Here is a 21,020-nt window from a genome sequence, read left to right as displayed (position 1 = left end):
GCTGTATAACAAATGTATTGAAAATTGGGGTGGTCAAAATGAATAGCCCATATGTGAATTCTTCTAGAAAATGTAAACTACTACTAGCTTTCAAACTACACCTGAACTCCATCTGACTTGAATGACTCAACTAATCAAACAGCACTGAACTCTTGTGAAGGAAATTTCTGACAGTACTGTGTAATTTGAATAGTCCAGATGCCGGCTTAATAAAATGTATTTAGTTAGTACAGTACATTAGCAAACAGAGCACTATGTGACCATGTCATAACGGAGGACAACTAAAATAGTCATTCGAGAGAGTGGTGATGAACATCATACATATGGCCTTATATAAACTTATATTCTATACATCGATCAATTAATGTAGCTGTCTCTGTGATTAGCTCATTCCCTTAAAGAATACAAAGTACACAATACAGTGACAGTTACAACAGTTTCAGGACCTAGTGTCCCAAGCTTCTTTGATGTTACATTTCTCCCCAATAAAGCTACAGCAGTTGGCCATTCAAATGGTCAACTGTCCTTTGTGTGATCATCTTCAAACAAGAATTAATTACATACCAACAATGAAACAGGACAAGATCTCTATAGCCAAAAGTTCAAAGCAGCAGCTTCAATTTAACTTTTCTAGAACTTCCCCTCATGTCATAAATACCTTAAGACAATCAGACTTCATTTACTACAAGATAAAAGGCCATATAAGATTCTATCCCCATTCTCCAGGGTAAAGTGTCCCACAGAGTTTCAGCCCCTTACATTCCTATAAGTCATACAAACCCCTCTTGACCTTACTTAAACTAGCCACTGGCTGTCCTTTATCAATGAACAAAGGAGCTTACAGATTCCCACTTATAAAACACATACATTGTACATATGTCCTAAAATTCTTTCACACTCCATATAGACTCCAATGAACAGGGCTAGTGGCACTTAAAGACTAGATTGAGAGGCACCACTCTTGCATTCTTTGTAAGAAGTAATTACATAATGAATAATGAATAACAAAGAAATAAGTCTGGACTTCAAAAAGAAGGTAGTGGATTCCCTTAAGGGGGACGGTTATTCTGCCAATTCCAAGCGTTTCACTGTGTCGAGAACAGCTGTACGTTGCATCATCACAAGCAAGATATCTAAGACTGGAAAGGAAAATCATAAAAAATTCTAATAAATAAGAAATATACTCAACTCATTTATACCTCTCGATATTTCAGAAATGCTTTTGTAAGCTATTTCATTGTGTGCTCTTATTATGTTAGGTAGGGTATAGAAAAGGCGGACTTTGATTATGAAGGAAGAAATTGTGTGCGAAGAGAGTGGAAAGAGTGGCCAACCGCAGGAGTGAAGGAGTCATGGAGCCCTGTAGTTTGTCTGTGTCTCTTAATTATTATAAATTACAGGCTTTCAAGAACAATCGTTTACACAATTGTGAATACAGTTATTATAACAGCCCTCGCCCATGCCGTCATCTCCTTTTAATAGGCCTACCTATATAAAAAATGGTTTAGCCTACAATTTGCAAAATTGTCGAAGAATCAAAGTCATGTTATATGATTCATTTCACTCGTGAAAATATGCAAAATGCATTTATTAGTTATATTTATACGCTTTACAAAAATAAGTTACATTGTCTTCATCATTTTGCACATAATTAGAGGCTATACATAAGCTATACATATTTTGCTTGACATATAACTATAATTGGGTGTGCTCAAGCCTTCGTTCGAGAGAGCCTAAGGATCCCTCAATATTTGGACTACATAGACAACGTAGGTGTCAAAATGTTTGTCTTGGTCCAGGTTGAGTTGCTTGTATTTTTCTTTACGTTCCGTTGCACGGTTTATGGTTGAATTAAGTTTTTGTGGCAAAAAGTGCCTTGTGTGGCCAAAGGGAACTCAGTGCAAGCCTAACGTCACAACGTCAGCATACGTTAGCAACAACGCGTAGATACGCCGTTCTAGTAACATAGTCACAGCGATATCAGTAAGCCTTCAGTATTAGTACCGTAGCTAAAAGTCTAGGAAGCTTGAGGCAACATGTCCTCATCTGCTAGACAAGTGGGTTCCCCTTCGTTCTTTTGGTGAGCAGTCTCAGAAGCCCTACTTACCCGGCGTCATGGAGCCGACCAGGTAAATGGTTATTTAGCACTAGATTAGTGCTAAATTCCGACTAGATTCAGACCTAGCCCCGGTAAATTGTAGAGCTAGCTAACTACTACAATTCTGCTGTGTGGGAATCGCAGGAGCTAACCAGTCGAAGGGCGTACAAAAATACAGGAGCAAACCCCACAATTTCCCCAGAAATTGTACCCTCTCTAGTTTAGGCTATATAACCTTTGTCTGAATGACAGACTTGTGCAAGGGAGCCTTGAGAGGTAGGGACAAAAATGCCAGAATGCGCTGCTCGATTATGGGAAAAAACATAATCACGATAGTGAGTGAGTGTTGCTAGTCAGTAGGGCAGCGTTCAGTAGGTGTTAGATCTTTAACTGACATGTGGCATGAGGAAGAAGTACATGCCACTGGCGGGACATGCCAGTGAGCTGCCAATCAGCAGCATCGACCGTTGACAGCCAAATGCACGAACACATACTGACGAATGACTTGACTATCAAACTGTAACGTTACTAAAACTTTAATATTCAACACACGGTAGGTCTGCCACAAGGTCTTTAAACACTTGATATTTACTTATAGGTCTACATATTAGACTAATAACACGTCTGTTCCACATGGTAGGTCTACTACAACTTTTATTAGCTTGTAGATAAGTTACATTTTAACAACGAACTCGCTCGGTATTCGTTCGTGCAATTGGCTGTCAGCGGTCGATGCTGCTGATTGGCGGCTCACTGGCATGTCCCGCCTCCTGCCACTGGCATATACTACCTGATGACAAATGCAGGTTAAAGATTGAACTCCCTCTCGCTGCGTTGAATGCTTTTGGGGGAAGGACTGAATTGCGCGTGCGTGTCTCTTTCAGAAACTCTCTAGGCCTACTGTAAAATGAAAAATGCCAAATTAATCGTTTCAACTCGATTATATGAGTTTGGAGATCGTTTGACCCAAAAATCAAAATCGCAATCAAAATTCGATTAATTGCACAGCCCTAGCCGGAGACGCTTTGTGTTTGTCCCCGGCTTGGGAAACAATTCTGTTAGATGTTCAGGGAGAATTTACTTGTTAATATCTGACTCCAATTTTACAAATGTGCACAAGTATCCTTGAGCGCTAAACAGTTAATGACAGGAAACTCTGACGTAGGTAAAAATCGTCTGCTTGATCAGAGCACCGACCTTAAAGGGGTGATTGACTGTTTTTTGGGGGTATTTCACACTGTTCTTTAAGGTCTCCGAATAGGGTATGTAACATTGGTTGGGCTGAAAATGGCCCAGGTGCTGTTCTATGAGCCCTGATGCATCCTGTGAAATAGCCCCAGGATGAAAACGCTAGGTTTTCTCCCTTTTATGGTATGCTCATGAAAACAAAGATAAGCTGCGCGCTGATTGGTTTGTTTACAACGAGTGAAGCTGCGGAGCAAAGACACAACACGGCCAACAGCACTCACTGAAACATCGAAGGTGAAGACTTGAAAAAAATTAGTGGTGGGCATAGATTAATTTTTAAAATCTAGATTAATCTCACTATAATCTTGGCGTTAATCTAGATTAAAATGGCTCATTTGAATTCCGCCGAAGGCATTCAGAATATTTGTGCTACGCAAATAAGGACTAAAAGTAAGTCTTTGAGAACGGGTTTCTCAAGCCAGGTGGCGCATTAGACCAGGAGCTCATCTCCTGTTTCCAAAATGCATCACAAACTGCTTGAGAAAGCTGTTCTATTATGATAATTGGTGATGAAAACAAATTATGTTCAATAAGATTTACTTGTGTTTATTAACTGTTTATTATATTAGTTAGCTTGGCTGATAGAGCTGTGCTGACGGGCTTGCCTCGGTTACACTCAAACATCGTAGTTTGACAACAACTCTTCCCCTGCGCTACATCAGTGCTCGGCCCGGCATCTTCCGCATTAGCTAAGGGATGCTTTGCGTTTAGGTGGTATTTGAGACTGGAAGAACTCCTACAGTAAACTAATTCCGCATAGCACAAGGTGCAAACAACCTTAGTCTTGTCGAGGTTTCCATTGGGAAGCTTCTTAAAAATACATTCTCCCTGAAGCAAACCAGGCGGCTTCATAGCTGCATCCATGTTAGCACGTCACGTTTGATGTGATAATTTCATACACAAGGCATACACACAGGTTCGAAGACTCGTTCTCGCCCCCTACAGTGCAATTCGGCTAGGTACACATCCGTGCTAAAATATCAAGGTGAAAGTCATCATAGCTTGCGTAGTATAGACCCAGCTCCCAACCCAACTTTGAGAATAGATTAACGGCGATATTTTTTTTATCGACGATAAGAGTGGCAGCACGTTAACGCCGATAACGGCCCACCACTAAAATAAATATATTGTGTCTACACAACACTGTTTTCAACAGATTGACTAGATATCATTTGAAATGATTACGTTAGTTGTTTCCATTTCTGTTTTCGAAGCAAACAGGATCGACTTAGGTGGGTAACGTTAGCACTACAGCTTAGCAAACAAACTATCGTGATTCAACTCAGCTGAGTTAGCTCTAGCTATCTTGCTGAAAAATAGATCTGGACAAACATGCATCTTGAATTGTAGATTTACATGACAACACAGGTTATTTATTTGAATGAAACACAGTCAGGAACATGAAATAACGTTAGCCCCATCGCCAATAAACTAAATCATCACACATTCTACCGATGCTAGATACAGGCAGGATACGTTAGCATTGCTAATAAATGTAGGCGACAACATCATACTACAGCTTGCGGTTGTGATAAACATAAGGTTGAAACAGCACCTATTTTCAGCAACAGCTTCATAGCAAATCCTGCTTTACATTGTCCTAGGTTTTCAAAACTGTCCTCTGTGAAATGGTTCTTCTCATAGACAAACATCACAGCCCGTCGAGTGTTTGGTTCCTTGGGAAGACTCTGAGAAGCGTCAGCATTCTCTGTACAGGCTGGAACACTGCATTTAAGACCGTAGTCCATTTTCAATATCCTTGAAAAACGTTCTTCTTTGTAATTCCGTGGTAGTACACAGAGCAGTGCGCAGCAAATTTTGGGACGTGACAAAGGTACATACCAGAGCCAAAACCTCTTTTACCCACTGAACTGTCTTTATTCAACTGTGACAAGGTAAATTCGGTTCTGCAATCAATTACCCCTTTAAAGTATGCATACTCACAAATCAGTTGTTTCTCTACTATAATATGGATTTAACCATCAACACAGTATGTAAACTGACCCCTCAGAGGCTACGGTATTACCTTCGGAGCATGGAAGTCCACTGTATGTGACTCAGAGGCCTTAAGTTAAAACCTACTTCATGTTTATAATCCGCATCAACCAAACTAGATCAAGGTTTTCACCGCCGTTGCGTGATAGATAAGTACAAGGAAGACAAGTAACTTAAAATGCACATTGAATAGTTTATTATAGTAAGATAATCAATATAATAAAAATGAAACATCATCAAATACAAATCATACCTTCAGAGCAATCGTTAAGAAAGGTATTCACAATGAAACTAGACGCCTAACGCCCCGGAGCTGTATCGTAAACAGAACTCGACAAACAAAACTTCTTACTATATACACCCAAACCTGCATACTAAAATGGGGACACCGGCCATATGACAGAAAGGTTGTCTAACGCATACAAATTCAAATTAGCTATCACTCAACGCTGCAGTAGGCCAAGTGTGATTCCTTTGCAAGACAAGGGAATATGTTAACATGTACTGCATCCACAATCTCTGTAAACCCTGTAAATATGCATGTTACAACATTAAAAGTATTACTAGAATGTCGTACATAAAATAAGAAACAAAATCATATCAAACATGACATTAAAAGCTGTTTAGAACTATATTTACAAGAACAAAACTTTTAATGATAATTTCAGTCTTCCTTGGTCCACCTTCCTCTTCAACTGTTGAGACCACCTTTCCAGAGGTGTGTCAATAAAGTGTGATTCAGCATTCATGCAAATCAAAGACTGTCCCAGACGAGTGTCTGGGTGACCAGTGACAAAGGGGCTGTATTATTCAGGTATCTGCCAATACAGCCCTACAAAACCAAAACATGAGCAAAATAGCCATAAGTTAGCTTCCTGGTGTGATTTAGTAAATGTAAAAACACTGGGTGATAAAACACACATATCTAGTAAAAGTCAAGAAAGCAGGGTTCATGAATTTGAGTGCAAAGTAAAAAAATAAATAAATCTTCTCACTTCACTGCTCTGCACTTCTAGTGTTAAGATCCATGCGCGAAAACTATTTAATGTGGATGAGCTGGAACAATTTGCCAAGAAGGAATGGGCCAAGATCCCTTGAGACATACCAACCTAGTTAGGACCTACAGTAAGAGGTTACTTTCCGTTGTGAGTCAGAAAGGTTACACTTTTGACTATTAATTGTTAGAGGGCTAATCATTTTGCCCTTGTCATTTAGTTTTTTCTTGTTTCAACCCAATGCATCAGTAAAATATCTTATCAAACTTAGTTGAGATTTTGTCTTTGTTCTTTTGGAAGTAAAAAGCTACAGGTTTTGTTTGATTTTATAAAGGGGGGGGGGTAATACTTGGGACCTTAACTGTATGTATGGACAGCATCAAGCTATTGTGTTGTATTTTTTCTGTATTGGATGAAATGGAAAACAATACTTTTTAATAGTTGTATCTTTGTTTTATCAGTAGCATTATTACTTTATATAATGTGTATCTATTTATGGGAGATTTTTTACGTTGACAGCCCACTTGCAAGGAATACTTTAATTGTTCTGTGTTTGCCATGCATGCCAGTTTATGCAACAATAAACAAACTCAACTATAAGAATATAAGAATGTATATTAACACATGTAAGCTCACCTTTGACACCAACCATCTTTCAGGTCTTCCTCCAGGTTATCCCCTGCCCCTGTCCTCTTCCAGACCAAGCCCCACACCAGAGAAAAGGGCCCCTCCCTATACTCCAAACGCTCTTCAGAGGACCAATCTTCCACCAAGTCTACTGACTCCATCAGCCTCCCAAGCCCCTGCAACAGCCCCTCGTCTACGTCATCAGGAAAGGTATCCACAAGGATTGTTCTTTTTTAAAGCTCCGCATTAGTTTTATTCATTATGCTGCCGGATTCAGGCACCATTGACTCTCACTCTTTCCTTTTTCCCCTCAGTGTTCCAAGTCCCCCTCTCCACGGCCAGGCAGTGCGTCACTGCGCTACTTTATAATGAAGAGCAGCAATCTTCGCAACATTGAGATCTCCCAGCAGAGAGGCATCTGGTCCACCACACCGAGCAATGAGCTGAAACTCAACAAAGCCTTCATGGACTCTAGTCAGGTCTTCCTCATCTTCTCAGTCCAGGGCTCAGGACACTTCCAGGTAGAAGAGTTAATACATATATAGTCACAGTTACTGCTTTTCTGTATCAGAAATTAAAACAGTAAAAATGGAAGCATATACATTTTATGATCAATAAGTTTTTTTATATGTTGGTTAACCAGTGGGTCCTGACTAGCCCTGTAAGACCCCTTGTTGCAATATTACAAGGTTACTTTTATCGCTCCAAAAAACACATTTTCAAAAACCATCCATCCATCATCTTCCGCTTGTCCGGGGGTCGGGTCGCGGGGGCAGCAACCTAAGCAGGGAGGCCCAGACTTTCCTCTCCCCGGCCACTTCCACCAGCTCTTACTGGGGGACCCCGAGGCGTTCCCAGGCCAGCCGAGAGACATAGTCCCTCCAGCGTGTCCTGGGTCTTCCCCGGGGCCTCTTCCCAGTGGGACGTGCCCAGAACACCTCACCAGGGAGGCGTCCAGGAGGCATCCTTATCAGATGCCCGAGCCACCTCAACTGGCCCCTCTCGACGCGGAGGAGCAGCGGTTCTACTCTGAGCCCCTCCCGGATGACCGAGCTTCTCACCCTATCTCTAAGGGAGAGCCCGGACACCCTGCGGAGAAAACTCATTTCGGCCGCTTGTATTCGCGATCTCGTTCTTTCGGTCACTACCCACAGTTCGTGACCATAGGTGAGGGTAGGAACGTAGATCGACTGGTAAATAGAGAGCTTCGCCTTTCGACTCAGCTCCTTCTTCACCACGACGGACCGATGCAGAGCCCGCATCACTGCGGACGCCGCACCGATCCGCCTGTCGATCTCGCGCTCCATCCTTCCCTCACTCGTGAACAAGACCCCGAGATACTTGAACTCCTCCGCTTGGGACAAGATCTCCTCCCCGACCCGGAGATTGCACTCCACCTTTTTCCGGTCGATAACCATGGCCTCAGATTTGGAGGTGCTGATTCCCATCCCAGCCGCTTCGCATTCGGTTGCGAACCGCTCCAGTGAGAGCTGGAGGTCACGGCCCGATGAAGCCAACAGGACCACATCATCCGCAAAAAGCAGCGACCCGATCCTGAGGTCCCCAAACCGGACCCCCTCAACGCCCTGGCTGCGCCTAGAAATTCTGTCCATATAAGTTATGAACAGAATCGGTGACAAAGGGAAGCCCTGGCGGAGTCCAACCCTCACCGGGAACAAGTTCGACTTACTACCGGCAATGCGGACCAAACTCTGGCACCGGTCGTACAGGGACCGAACAGCCCCGATCAGGGAGTCCGGTACCCCGTACTCCCGGAGCACCCCCCACATGAGCCCCCGAGGGACACGGTCGAACGCCTTTTCCAAATCCACAAAACATGTGTAGACTGGTTGGGCGAACTCCCATGCACCCTCCAGAACCCTGCCGAGGGTATAGAGCTGGTCCACAGTTCCACGGCCAGGACGAAAACCACATTGCTCCTCCTGAATCCAAGGTTCGACAATCCGACGGACCCTCCTCTCCAGCACCCCTGAATAGACTTTCCCAGGGAGGCTGAGGAGTGTGATCCCCCTAAAGTTGGAGCACACCCTCCGGTCCCCCTTTTTAAAGAGGGGAACCACCACCCCGGTCTGCCAGTCCAGAGGCACTGTCCCTGATGTCCACGCGATGTTGCAGAGTCGTGCCAACCAAGACAGCCCTACAACATCCAGAGCCTTAAGGAACTCCGGGCGGACCTCATCCACCGCGGAGCTTTTCAACCACCTCGGCAACCTCAGCCCCAGAGATAGAAGGGCCCCCCCCGATGTCCCCAGACTCTGCCTCCACGTCGGAACGCGTGTTGGTGGGATTAAGGAGGTCTTCAAAGTATTCCTTCCACCGATCCAGGACGTCCCCCATCGAGGTCAGCAGCGCACCATCCCCACCATATACAGCGTTGACAGTGCACTGCTTCCCCCTCCTGAGTCGCCGGATGGTGGTCCAGAACCTTTTCGAAGCCGTTCGGAAGTCATTCTCCATGGCCTCGCCAAACTCCTCCCACGCCCGGGTTTTTGCCTCCGCGACCACCAAAGCCGCATTCCGCTTGGCCTGCCGGTACACATCAGCTGCCTCTGGAGTCCTACCAGCCAACAAAGTCCGATAGGCCTCCTTCTTCAGCTTGACGGCTTCCCTCACCTCCGGCGTCCACCACCGAGTCCGAGGGTTACCGCCGCGACATGCACCGACCGCCTTGCGTCCGCAGCTCCGGTCAGCCGCCTCAACAATGGAGGCCCGGAACATGGCCCATTCGGACTCAATGTCCCCGGCCTCCCCCGAGACATGGTCGAAGCTCTCCCGGAGGTGGGAGTTGAAGCTCCTTCTGACAGGGGATTCTGCCAGCCGTTCCCAGCAGACCCTCACATTACGTTTGGGCCTGCCAGGCCTGACCGGCGTCTTCCCCCACCATCGTAGCCAACTCACCACCAGGTGGTGATCAGTTGACAGCTCCGCCCCTCTCCTCACCCGAGTGTCCAAGACATTCGGCCTCAGATCCGACGACACGACTACAAAGTCTATCATCGAACTGAGACCTCGGGTGTCCTGGTGCCAAGTGCACATATGAACACCCTTATGCTTGAACATGGTGTTCGTTATGGACAAGCCGTGTCTAGCACAGAAGTCCAACAACAAAACACCGCTCGGGTTCAGATTGGGGGGGCCGTTCCTCCCAATCACGCCCTTCCAGGTCTCACTGTCATTGCCCACATGAGCATTGAAGTCCCCCAGGAGGACGAGGGATTTTTCAAAAACCTTTTGGGGAAAAGACCACATTTACATAGTCAATGGGTCCTATTGAATTGCCTTGCAATGCCATTGGATTGTAAATGTGTATATAGGTCTGGCCAGAAGGCCATGAACTCACTCTACCTGCCAACTTTCCTGGAAATGCATCTCCTTGTTTCATTCAACTGTATATCTCAACATTGAAGTAAGTAAATTTCATGAAATATTTTTTGGGGTGATTGTTATAATATGTAGTTTATGTAAATATTAAGTTATTTTGAAATTCATGCATAACATTAGATTTTTAGCTTGTTATGTCATTGTTGTAATTTTGCAACGTTGGGTGAAAAGGGTAGCTAAAATACCATGTGCACCTTGCACACTACAGGCACCTTGCACACGACATTCCACTTCTCAAATGTTAAGATATAGGATAAATACTTACAAAAATATAATCTATTTGATGATTAACACTTTATAAATGGGTTATTTGTTATAATTTTAAGTTTAGACCAGATTTGAATAATTCTAAATGGGTTAGGGTTAGCTAACCCTAAACCAATGTTATTTCTTTGTTAGCAGTGAAATATAAGTTTTTATATCTGGACTTTGTTTGTTTGCCCAAATATCTCAAGCCAGATAATGTTTGTGTAATGCTTTGGAGGATGGTTGTTCAGGGACAAGTGTAAATGTTTTGGAATGTGGGGGTTGCATTTATGGTGCATTGTTTAGGGACAGGTGTGAATGTTCTGGAATGTAATGGGATGTAAGAGTTCTGGGGGGTTGTATTTTCCTTTTGTAAGTAGCACATTAGGCTATCCAGACAGTATTGTGTGCCTTCAGTGGAATGTATTGCCTGAATAGGATTAATTTGCATTGGAATTAGTTATACTTGAACATTCTCTAACTATTATTTCCATTTCAGAATGACATCAGCAAGGAGAGCTTTCTTCAGTGTCCACGATGTCATTGAGGCCGTCTAAAATGGAGAGAGCGATGTTGACATGGAGTCAGACACCAGTGATTCAAGTGATGAGGAGGTGGTTCAAGATCTGGAGGAAGTGGAAAAAGAGAATAAGAGACCCACTGATTGTCCAACTGAGGATGATGACAATGACATTGAGCGAACCAACACAAGCCAACCAACTAAACTGACTATGCCCCGGGACCGGTATCGGTAGCTGAAAAAGGATTTCATCAGTCCTAATACTGATTTCTCTGGTCCAGACTTGACCAGTGAAGACGTTTTCCTCCACACACCACTGGAGTACTTCCAGATGTTTGTGTCCGACAACATGATTCAGGCTCTGACAGAACACACTAATCAGTACAGCTTTCAAAAGACTGGAACAAATATAAACACAAACACCAAGGAAATTGAACAGATGATTGGCATGTACCTGAAGATGGGCCTGGTGCAAATGTCTGGGGTCCGTATGTACTGGGAGTCAGACACGCGCTACACCCCGGTTTCTGATGTGATGTCACGCCACAGGTTCCAATCCCTGCTGACATCAGTACATTTTGTCAACAACCTGACAATGCCAGAGACCATGAAGAAAGACAAACTGTGGAAACTCAGACCGTGGCTTGACTCATTCCGAGAGAAGTGCCTGCAAGTGGTACCCGAAGAGCACAACTCAGTGGATGAGATGAAGATTCCATTCAAGGGGAAATTCAGCAGCATAAAACAATATATGCGAGGCAAACCTAACCCATGGGGATTTAAATTGTGGGTCAGAACTGGAATCTCTGGCATGATCTGTGACTTTGATGTGTACCAAGGCAGTGTCGATGGAAAACGAGCCAAATCCGAACTTGGAATGTCAGGGGACGTTGTGATGAAGCACGCTTCCAGGAGGTTAAAACTACAAGGTCTATGCAGACAACTTCTTCACGTGTCCCATTAGTAGTTCGGCTCCTTGATCGTGGAATTCATTATGTGGGAACAACCAGGCAAGTGCGCTTACCAAACTGTAACCTTGAAGATGAGAAGATCTTGAAGAAAAAGGGCAGAGGAAGCTTTGACAAGAGAGTGGAGGCAAACCACAACATATGCGCTGTCAAATGGTTTGACAACAGGGCGGTCACACTCGTGTCATCCTTTGCTGTCACTGATCCTGTACAAAAGATTCAACGCTGGAACAAAGCCACCAAATCCTACATTGAAGTTGAGAGACCTCATATTGTGGGAGTATACAACCAATACATGGGTGGTGTGGATTTGCTGGACTCTTTTGCAGCCAAATATAAGTTCCCCATGAAATCACGCCGCTGGTCATCTTCTGGCACACCATCATCCTTGCCGTGATCAACGCCTGGCTCCTCTACAAACGGGACTGCAAAGCTCTCAATGTTCCAAAGAAAAACATGTTGAACAGGAGACTGTTTTAGGCACAACTAGCTTCTTCTCTCATCCTGACAAACACAGCTTTCACACCAAGGAGAGGGCGGCCATCTTCAGCCAGTAGGAGCCCTTTGACATCGATAAGAGTGACACCTCAGAGACCTGTGACTGCTCAGAGAAGACAATGAAAGGATATTCCAGTATGCTTTGCAGAAAGTGCAATGTCCGTCTCTGCTTTTCGGAGGAAAGGAACAGTTTTTGGGACTACCATTGAAAGTAAACACTTTTTTGCAAAGGACTTGAAATTGCAAGGACACTGATTCTTTGAAGTTTTCATTCTGTTTTGTATAATATTTTATCCAGTTTTTATAGATTTTTAATAAATTATGATTCATAAAAATATGACTGTTGGGTGATTATTATTAATGAAATGTACTGTTATAGTGCCAGTAAGCAATACACACTCCAAATTAACCAGCAGTTGTTTTGTGTATTTGTTCTGACAGTTTGAGAGCAAATGCTGAAATTCTGCTCCCAACTAGGCCCAACGTTGCAATATTACAACGTTGCCCTAAAAACTTACAATTTTATTTTTTTTAAATAATCTTTCATTATCTTCATCAGAAGACTCTTACAACATCATCTCACTTTTATTGGATATTATTTTCATGTTTGGGTCTTACAGGGCTAGGGGTGCAAAGTCCAGGGGGATTTTTCATTGCAAAAGTTGTGACTGTAGCATTCATTTTATAATTATTTATTGGTTTGTTGCACTGTTTTTACAGTATTTATTCCAAAAGCAAAATAGCTATTAGTTGTACACAAGGCAAATAATGACACAATATTGTTTTACAAAATGTCATCGAAATTCGTCATGAGATTTTCGTTGCCTGAATATGTACACGTGTACGTTTCAGAAGTTGACATGGGTATGGACGACTCTGTTTGCTGTTTAAATTTGTACTTTTATCAGGGTTATGCACGGATGACATCGGTCATCGGCCAGGAGTGCTGTCAGGACTGGGGGTCTACAGGGCTTGGTGGGGTCTTCTGTGTGGAGTGGATCTGCAAGGAGAGCCTCCCATTCCAGTGTGCCCACCAGATCCTCAACCCCTGGAATGACAACAAGAAGGTCCAGATCAGCAGGGACGGACAGGTAAAAGAGTCACTAACAAGTTGTACACAAAAGTACACACAACAAATGAAATACACGCAAAGATAGTCATAGGTCTGTTAATATCTAGGTGTGTGCAGGAAACCGTGCCTACATTAAATGGCCAATAGTATGTGGACATCGCTCAGTATACGGACACCTGCTTGTTGAGCATCTCATTCCAAAACCATCGGAATCAATGGGGGAATTTATTTTTTTCCCACACCAAACATGACAAAACATTTCTGTATGAAAAGTCGGCTCCATACAAAAATGTGTTGGCAAGTTTGGTCTAGAAAAACCTGACTGGTCTGCACAGATCACTGACCTAAACACCATCTAACATATTTGGGATCAATGCCATCGCAAGCCAGGTCTAATCAACTAACATACTAATACCCATGATTTTAGAATGAGAGGTTTTAACAAGCAGATGTCCGTATTAGGGTTGTCATGGTACCAACATTTCAGTAGTCGGTACCAATACCAGTGAAATTTCACGGTACTCAATACCATTTTCAATACTAAAGCAAAAAAACAGATCCTGAACAATACTTATTTGTTGACATTAACAGTCACCTACAATATCTATGGCTGTACTTATGACAACAAAAGAACATTAATACAATCACAATGCATGTAGGCCTAAAGTCAAAAAATGTGTGTGGACTATGTGTTGACATAAAGCAAACTCAGATTCAACCTGCCTCATGGGGCTCTAGAGAGTCCTAAAGAGTGGCAAAACGCTGTTAAATGTAAATATACATCCCAAACCCCAACACAGATATTTCGGCAAACGATCCCTTACAAAAAATAAGTATAATAAAGTATACTATAAGTATACTAAAATATGGATAGTAGACTTTTAGCTCACTTTTGATATACTTTTAAGAAGTATGCTTAGAAAATAGTTCACTTTTGATATACGTTTAAGAAGTACCGTATTTCTTCTAATAAACGCTGTGGCATTTATTAAATAACGTTCATTTTTGGTGCGCTGTTTATTCGAGGGCGGCGTTCATTCGAGGGCGGCCTTTAATTAGTAAGGGGGTTTCGTGAATTGTATCTGCAGTGCAGCCATAGACAACTTCGTTGCTGGCATTGTGACAAATGAATCATGCTGCTAAAACACAGGTTTCATTTACTACCGCTGACCTCCTTGTCTATTCTTTGTTTGTCTATGAGTGCGGCAACTCCCTTTCTCATTGGCAATCAATTAGGTGTGCGTTGGTAGTACAACTGTCTCAAGTGTTCTACATTGTGTAGAAATCTGAAGCAGCATGCCGAAATGTTCATACACATTAGCTTTCAAACAGAAAGCTGTGCTGAAAGTTATGTACATTTGTAATAAATAGTGGGGTTGAATTTAACCAATTAAATAACCGTTTTCAGATTTTTTTGGTGCGGCGTTTATTTGAGGGCGGCGTTTATTCGAAGAAATACCGTATACTTAGAAAATAGTTCACTTTTGATATACTTTTAAGAAGTATGCTTCGAAACAGAAAATGGTATACATTTCTTCTGGAGTAGGATGTACGTTTTCTATTATTTTACTGCAAAAACAGTCAAAATACTTTTAAAGTACATTACAGGTAAAACATTTTTGATCCATCTTATTCTAATTATTCATGTGGAAATGAGGAAAATCTATTATGCATTGCACATTGAATTTTTTGGGGTACTCCTGTACCCCCAAAAAATTGCTGTAACCTTAATTACTGCCAAAACATTTTGAAGCCCAATACTCTTATACTAATAATTATCAATTGGAGTATTAATGGAAAAAACGAAAAAGCTATTTGAGAAAGAAGCAGACAGAAGGGTTGCATTATGCATTTGAAGGTTATACTGTTAAACTGACTGAAGAACGAAATAACGACGTGAAAAAATTTGTTCGAAACGTTTGTTCGAAATACAAATGTAACTTCATGAATTTCGTTTTTTAAATGTGTCTCCTTAGAATGTAGTGTTTTGTTGCGTGGTAATTGGGTGTGCTCAAGCCTTCGGCGAGAGCACAACCTTTGTTCTCTCACATATATATTTATTTATTTATTTATTTATTATTGTTTATTTTCGCCCCCCTAAGGATCAGTCAATATTTGGACTACATACACAACGGCGGTGTCAAAAGGTTCGTCTTGGTAGCGATTGCGTTGGTTGTATTTTTATTTACGTTCAGTTGCATGGTTTAAGTAGAAATTGCGTTTTTGTGGTGAAAAGTGAAGCTAACGGTGGCTAATTTGCTAGCCACAGTCACTGACGTTACTAACGTCACTACGTCACTAACGTCACGAAAACACACGTGACTACCTGTAGCAGAACATTCGTTTCACGTCTGTTAACATGGGGGATAGCTAGGCTAACTATAGCTTTACTGCAAGGCAGCTGCAGGAACGCCACAAGCAAAGAGGCCAGGGTGATAACTATTTACTCATTTTACTTTGTGATGTGAAACACAATTATGAAATGTAATGTACAATATTAGCTGATATTATTAAGGAAGGGGCCCACATCTACTTTTGGAAACGGTAGTCTACTATTTCACTGAAGCATTAGCATCATGACATTAGCCTCTGTTGCCCGGGCAACACATACTACAGTGGTCTATGATGCATCTGTTTTCAATCTTTAAAATAAACATTCCTCACAAATACATTTTCGTTGTAGGATTTATTATGACATTGCATTACAAGTAAACGATTTGTGGGTGAAATTATCATTACCTGTGGTTTCAAACCAGTGTAGCTCACTGCAACGCTGTAGCCTACGCGAGACACTACAAAAACATCTACACAACATGTTCGGCACTCCCCTTACTTAAATCAAAAGTCTAACTACTAACCTGAACTTCATTGCCACAGCCTAAACTTTGTCAATCTGTTCATGAAAATAATTCATTTCAGCCTAAACCGTACAACGGAACGTTAAATCCAATTCAACCAACACAATCGCTACCAAGACAAACACAGCAGTAGTCTAGTACTGTACTGTAGTAGTAGAATTTACCGGGGCAGCTTCTCCACACAGGGCTATATCGCATTTTGCGTTGTTACTGACAATGATCCCTACCAGTGAGCTTTTTATGAATGAGCGATTTTCCACTAAATAAATGTCAAGCTTATTTACGTTTTTGGGGGCATATTTTCAGTTAGCAGATGGTACTGTTTGAATCGCGATTCCATCTTCTACTGCCGGTAACGTCGTAGAATAATCTTCAAAGGGGGTTCTTTATTAATGAATGAATGCAATATGAGTAGGCTAAATGCCTGAAAATATCATGAGAAGGGAAAAACTTAAAATGACGTTTAAGTCATAGAGATTAGGTCAATTTTTACACCGGTCTGCCAAATGTATTCGTTTTGATTCAACGTTGAGGCTGCCTCTTGCAGGGGAAATGAGAAGACATCTATTTCATTCTACACTTCACTCGTATTTTCAGTTGTAAATGAGCAGCAAAAAAAATGCTTTTAAATCTATGTAATCTTTATAAATAATAAGTATGCATTTTTATATAAAATATACAGAAATATCAGTTGTAAAAATGTCATTCAAAAACGGACCCCTGTGCAACCGACGCAAGCAAGCACACCCTACAATTTCCCCAGAAATTGTACCCTCTCTAGTTGTCATTGTTGTGCTGGTTCACCATTGTAACCATGAGTTAAATGACTTTTACGTTTGATTAGAAGAGCTGGATTATTACAACGTTAGTGCATACGCAGTAAATAGCTTCTTTCAGCTAAGAATCTGCAGTGTCACTTGGCGAGAGCCCTCGTTCTCGTCAAGTGACACAAGATTGGCGGTGTTTGAGGGCCCTCTAAACATTTCAATATATTAGTAAATCATAGTAAATTGACATTTATTACGTTTACTTCTTGAAGTACTTACATTAATTGAAAGTGCACTTGAAAGTATTGCAAAGTATACTTTGAGGTACTTTAGGAAGTAAACTTCATGAACTGAAAGTGCACTACACAGGTTACTTTAGAGTATTCCAAGGTATACTTTGAAGTACTTTATATAAAGTACATGAATGTTGATGTTTCCAAATTGGTTTTTGGTGATCCATGATATTCCCATTGTCATCTGCCAAAGTATTTCCATACTGGGCTCTTTCCACTTTTCTTGTTGACAGGTTTTAGTGGAGCTCCTGCAAAAGATGCTAGATTTAGCGACTTTTTGCTTTCCCTAGTGACAAAAAATCTAATCGAATGACTAGCGACAAATATATAGTGACGTTTAACAATATTTCAGAGAGCCACTAGCGACTTGTGGTGAGATCTTTTTGGTTCCTGACTCTGCATGGGTACCAGCTGTACTCGGTACTACCGTAACTTCAAATATTTTGGTATTGTACTATTATTTTTTTTTTGGAGTACCGACTTGGTCCCAGAGTACCGGTTTTTGTGACAACACTAGTCCATATACTGACAAGTATACTCATACTATTTGCCATATGGCAAATCTAATGGCTTTTTCTGCTCCCTTCTCTCTATTCACACTCCATTTTGCAGGAGTTGGAGCCCCAGTCGGGTGGCCAGCTACTGCACCTATGGGAGAGACTCTCAGGGAAAACACAACAGTACCTGCAACACGAGGTACAACTACAGGCCTCATCACCAGACATGACGGCATTACACCTAAACTGAGTCCCTTACTCATGCTGTGGTGTTTCCCTCCTGAGAGAGAAAGTGATTAACCAAACTTGTTTTACGGAATCAAAAGGTTAATGTTCACTTACACTTTGCTATTGATTGGTTTGTACAAGCAATGCTTTGACGAGGAATAGTGGGTTGTGTAGTAAGTTAATTCCACGTAGCCTCTCTCTTTAACCATAACATGCCCGACCGAGACATTGAGGATCTCCTAACTTAACATGTCTATTTAGCATTACACCAGAAGAAAGGCTGAACTATGTAAAATGTTGTTGTCAATCCAAAATGGCAGATGTTAATTCACAATATGTCAATGCAAAATATAAGTAACTGTGTGAGGGTCAGCTTTGTTTCAGAATGTCCCAATAGCAGCCAATCTTCTTTTTGTCCACAACCCTTCATTTTGAGGGGAAAAAAACAAAGTGCGTTTGGTTATTGTGTAGAATCTAATGTTCATGTTCAAGCATGTCAGTGAGAATGACTACATAATCTGTCACCACATGAGATGGTTTGCTTTAGGGTGGTTTTGTTGTTTTACCAATCATTTATTTCTGCTGTACTTACATATGTGTTACTAGACTGAACTGATTTGAGAACATTTTAGAAAATGTATTTAAATGGAACCTTGCCAAGTGAAAGTAATTATTAAGATGGGCTTGCATTTTATCTTCGCTGAAGGAGAAATTCCTTTTTACCTGATTGACTTAAGTCTGTTTTGTTTAGCCAGTTTCAAGGTTGTATTGTTAAAGAAATTATTTTAATTTAATTTTGGAATCAATGGCTTTGTGCTGGCTTATCATTAAAAACTAATTTGGTAACATGGAAAGCCAAATGATACACATCTTAACAGTGCAAAAAAACATTTAATTGCTTAATTTCTATTTTACTTCCACGTCTGGGTTGTACAATGCATATTTGAATTGAAGCATTAGAAATTACATATTAAAACAGCGAAAAGTAAACAATGTAGGGCTCATTTCACTTCATGTAGCAAGCTCTCTTTTGCAGTCTTGTGATAGGGTTAAGAGTACATTTGATTTTGCAGTACTTGGTTTGACAAATATGGCTTGGGACTACATGTCTGTTACTAAATTCGCCGCCTGCTGGTGCCATGCAGCATCCGCAGTAGCAAGTCTGCGGGGCTACCCATCAGTGTCGCGTTCTGCTCGCTGACCGGACGACGTTTGCTTTCATCGAGACAGTCTGGGTCCAGCACACAGCCGTCTGAAAAGAACACATTTATATATTCAACTTATTTTATCATAATCTAGTGAGGGTTCTTCTTTCCTATCTGGAGGTTATTACTATCACCAGAGGTTAAGTAAATTAAATAACAAAAGTAGCCTATGACAGTTTCACCTATCTAAATGGCCTCCTACCCGAGTCACAGCAGATCCCTTCCGATCCGCAGCGTCCTTCCTCAGAGCCACATGTTCTTCCTCCGGTTTCACAGAGAGAAGGCAGGTAGTTCTCCTCCACGCAACGTGCCGCTTCAGGGGAGCCCACAAAGCAGCCAATCCCCTCACCACAGCAGATACTGGGGCCAAAGCAGCGTCCCCCTTCACCAGGACCACAAGACAGGCACTGAAAACAGAAATGCTTGTTGTCAGTTCCAGAGCGCAGCAACAAGCACAAGATCTTTGCGCACATTTCCCACCAAGGTGGAAAATGGGAACATTGTTGGCTACCTCAACGGTATGTATGCCACTTCATCCTTAACAGAGTAACAAAGTAAAACAAAACACTATATACTAGTCATGGCCATACATAAAGGAGTCATACATCAAGACGGACCATGCATGCATTTAGGATATCTCAAATTACGCAGCACGTCCAGTCTCTTTCAAATGCTTATTGCATTATATTGGTATCCATATAGGCAAATTACGTTGATATTTTGCAACAAATCGACATGAGCGCATTGAAATTAGGCTGCACATGGGAAGCATAATGTTTTTTCCTCAGTCAAGGGAGAAATCAAAAGACCAACACATGAATAAACAAAGTAAAACCAAATCAAAACCATGATGTTTACCTTCCGTGTGGCGGACTCGGAAAAGGAGCGTTTCCCCCCTCTTGGGCAGTTCTGAATGTAGCATGCCGAGGAGACTGCCAGGAGTCCCAGGACACACAGCAGTGCAAGTGTTGAATCTGGCATCGCGCTTAAATTAAACGGTAGGTTCAGGTGGACTCTTCGACTGGATATATTTTCTTTCTCGACTGTGAGATCTTTCTGTTATTTATTAGAACCGTCTGTCACGGATAAATAAGACGCTTCTCTCTACGTCATCAAATGTATATTCTTGAAGCTCTTCTTGAACCACCCCCACCCAAGGATAATTGATAATTAATCATTCAGTTGTAAAAGTTACGCTTGTCTGTATTAGTCCTAGTTGTTAAAAGACGACAAAAATAAAAAAAACATTTCACAGAGCATGTCTTTGTTTTTAGTAGGTTATGATTACAGACCATGTTTTTTTCAATTCTTCGTTTTTGGTGAAATTCCTTTTAGCTTAGCCATCGTTTTAAATTGTATATGTCTGACTGGTGGGAGAAACACAGCAACGAAGTTTAGAACTCGTGTGACACATGCTGTAGATGTGTAAAGCTGTAAATCAAGGTTAAATTTAGCCTTTACCAAACATTCCGTGGCACAATTCAATTCTTAGATCTTTAATGT

General features: G+C 41.8%; 2 protein-coding genes across 5 annotated transcripts in view; one reads left to right on the top strand and one right to left on the bottom strand.

Moving 5' to 3' along the window:
* ythdc2 (YTH domain containing 2) overlaps positions 1-18,604 on the top strand; it is a 66,775-nt gene extending 48,171 nt beyond the window's left edge. For 3 of the 4 annotated variants that reach the window (XM_062478452.1, XM_062478453.1, XM_062478455.1), the window contains 4 exons: positions 6,996-7,173; positions 7,278-7,484; positions 13,506-13,688; positions 18,200-18,604. In XM_062478452.1, coding sequence (XP_062334436.1) covers positions 6,996-7,173; positions 7,278-7,484; positions 13,506-13,688; positions 18,200-18,334 — 703 coding nt within the window. In that variant the 3' untranslated portion in view covers positions 18,335-18,604. Of the gene's footprint in view, positions 1-6,985; positions 7,174-7,277; positions 7,485-13,505; positions 13,689-18,199 lie in introns of all 4 variants that reach the window. The other variant, XM_062478454.1, reaches the window with a different exon arrangement.
* Positions 18,605-18,737: 133 nt separating this feature from the next.
* On the bottom strand, positions 18,738-20,582 carry LOC134034118 (vasotocin-neurophysin VT 1-like). The gene is made up of 3 exons (XM_062478481.1): positions 20,376-20,582; positions 19,720-19,924; positions 18,738-19,564 (listed from the first exon to the last, which is right to left on the bottom strand). Exons 1-3 carry the CDS (start codon positions 20,496-20,498, stop codon positions 19,428-19,430), a joined length of 465 nt encoding a protein of 154 aa, XP_062334465.1. The 5' UTR covers positions 20,499-20,582; the 3' UTR covers positions 18,738-19,427.
* Positions 20,583-21,020: the final 438 nt, after the last annotated feature.

The sequence above is a fragment of the Osmerus eperlanus genome, chromosome 14 (genome assembly GCF_963692335.1).
Source record: "Osmerus eperlanus chromosome 14, fOsmEpe2.1, whole genome shotgun sequence".
Taxonomy (NCBI): domain Eukaryota; kingdom Metazoa; phylum Chordata; class Actinopteri; order Osmeriformes; family Osmeridae; genus Osmerus; species Osmerus eperlanus.
Note: the sequence above shows the minus strand (reverse complement) of the source record. Positions and strands in the feature narration are given on the sequence as shown.

Coding starts and splice junctions, on each gene's coding strand:
- LOC134034118 (XM_062478481.1), bottom strand. CDS start 20,498: ATGCCAGATTCAACACTTGCACTGCTGTGTGTCCTGGGACTCCTGGCA. Junction 19,925..20,375: donor CCGAGTCCGCCACACGGAAG/GTAAACATCATG, acceptor TTCTGTTTTCAG/TGCCTGTCTTGTGGTCCTGG. Junction 19,565..19,719: donor AGGGATCTGCTGTGACTCGG/GTAGGAGGCCAT, acceptor TGTTCTTTTCAG/ACGGCTGTGTGCTGGACCCA.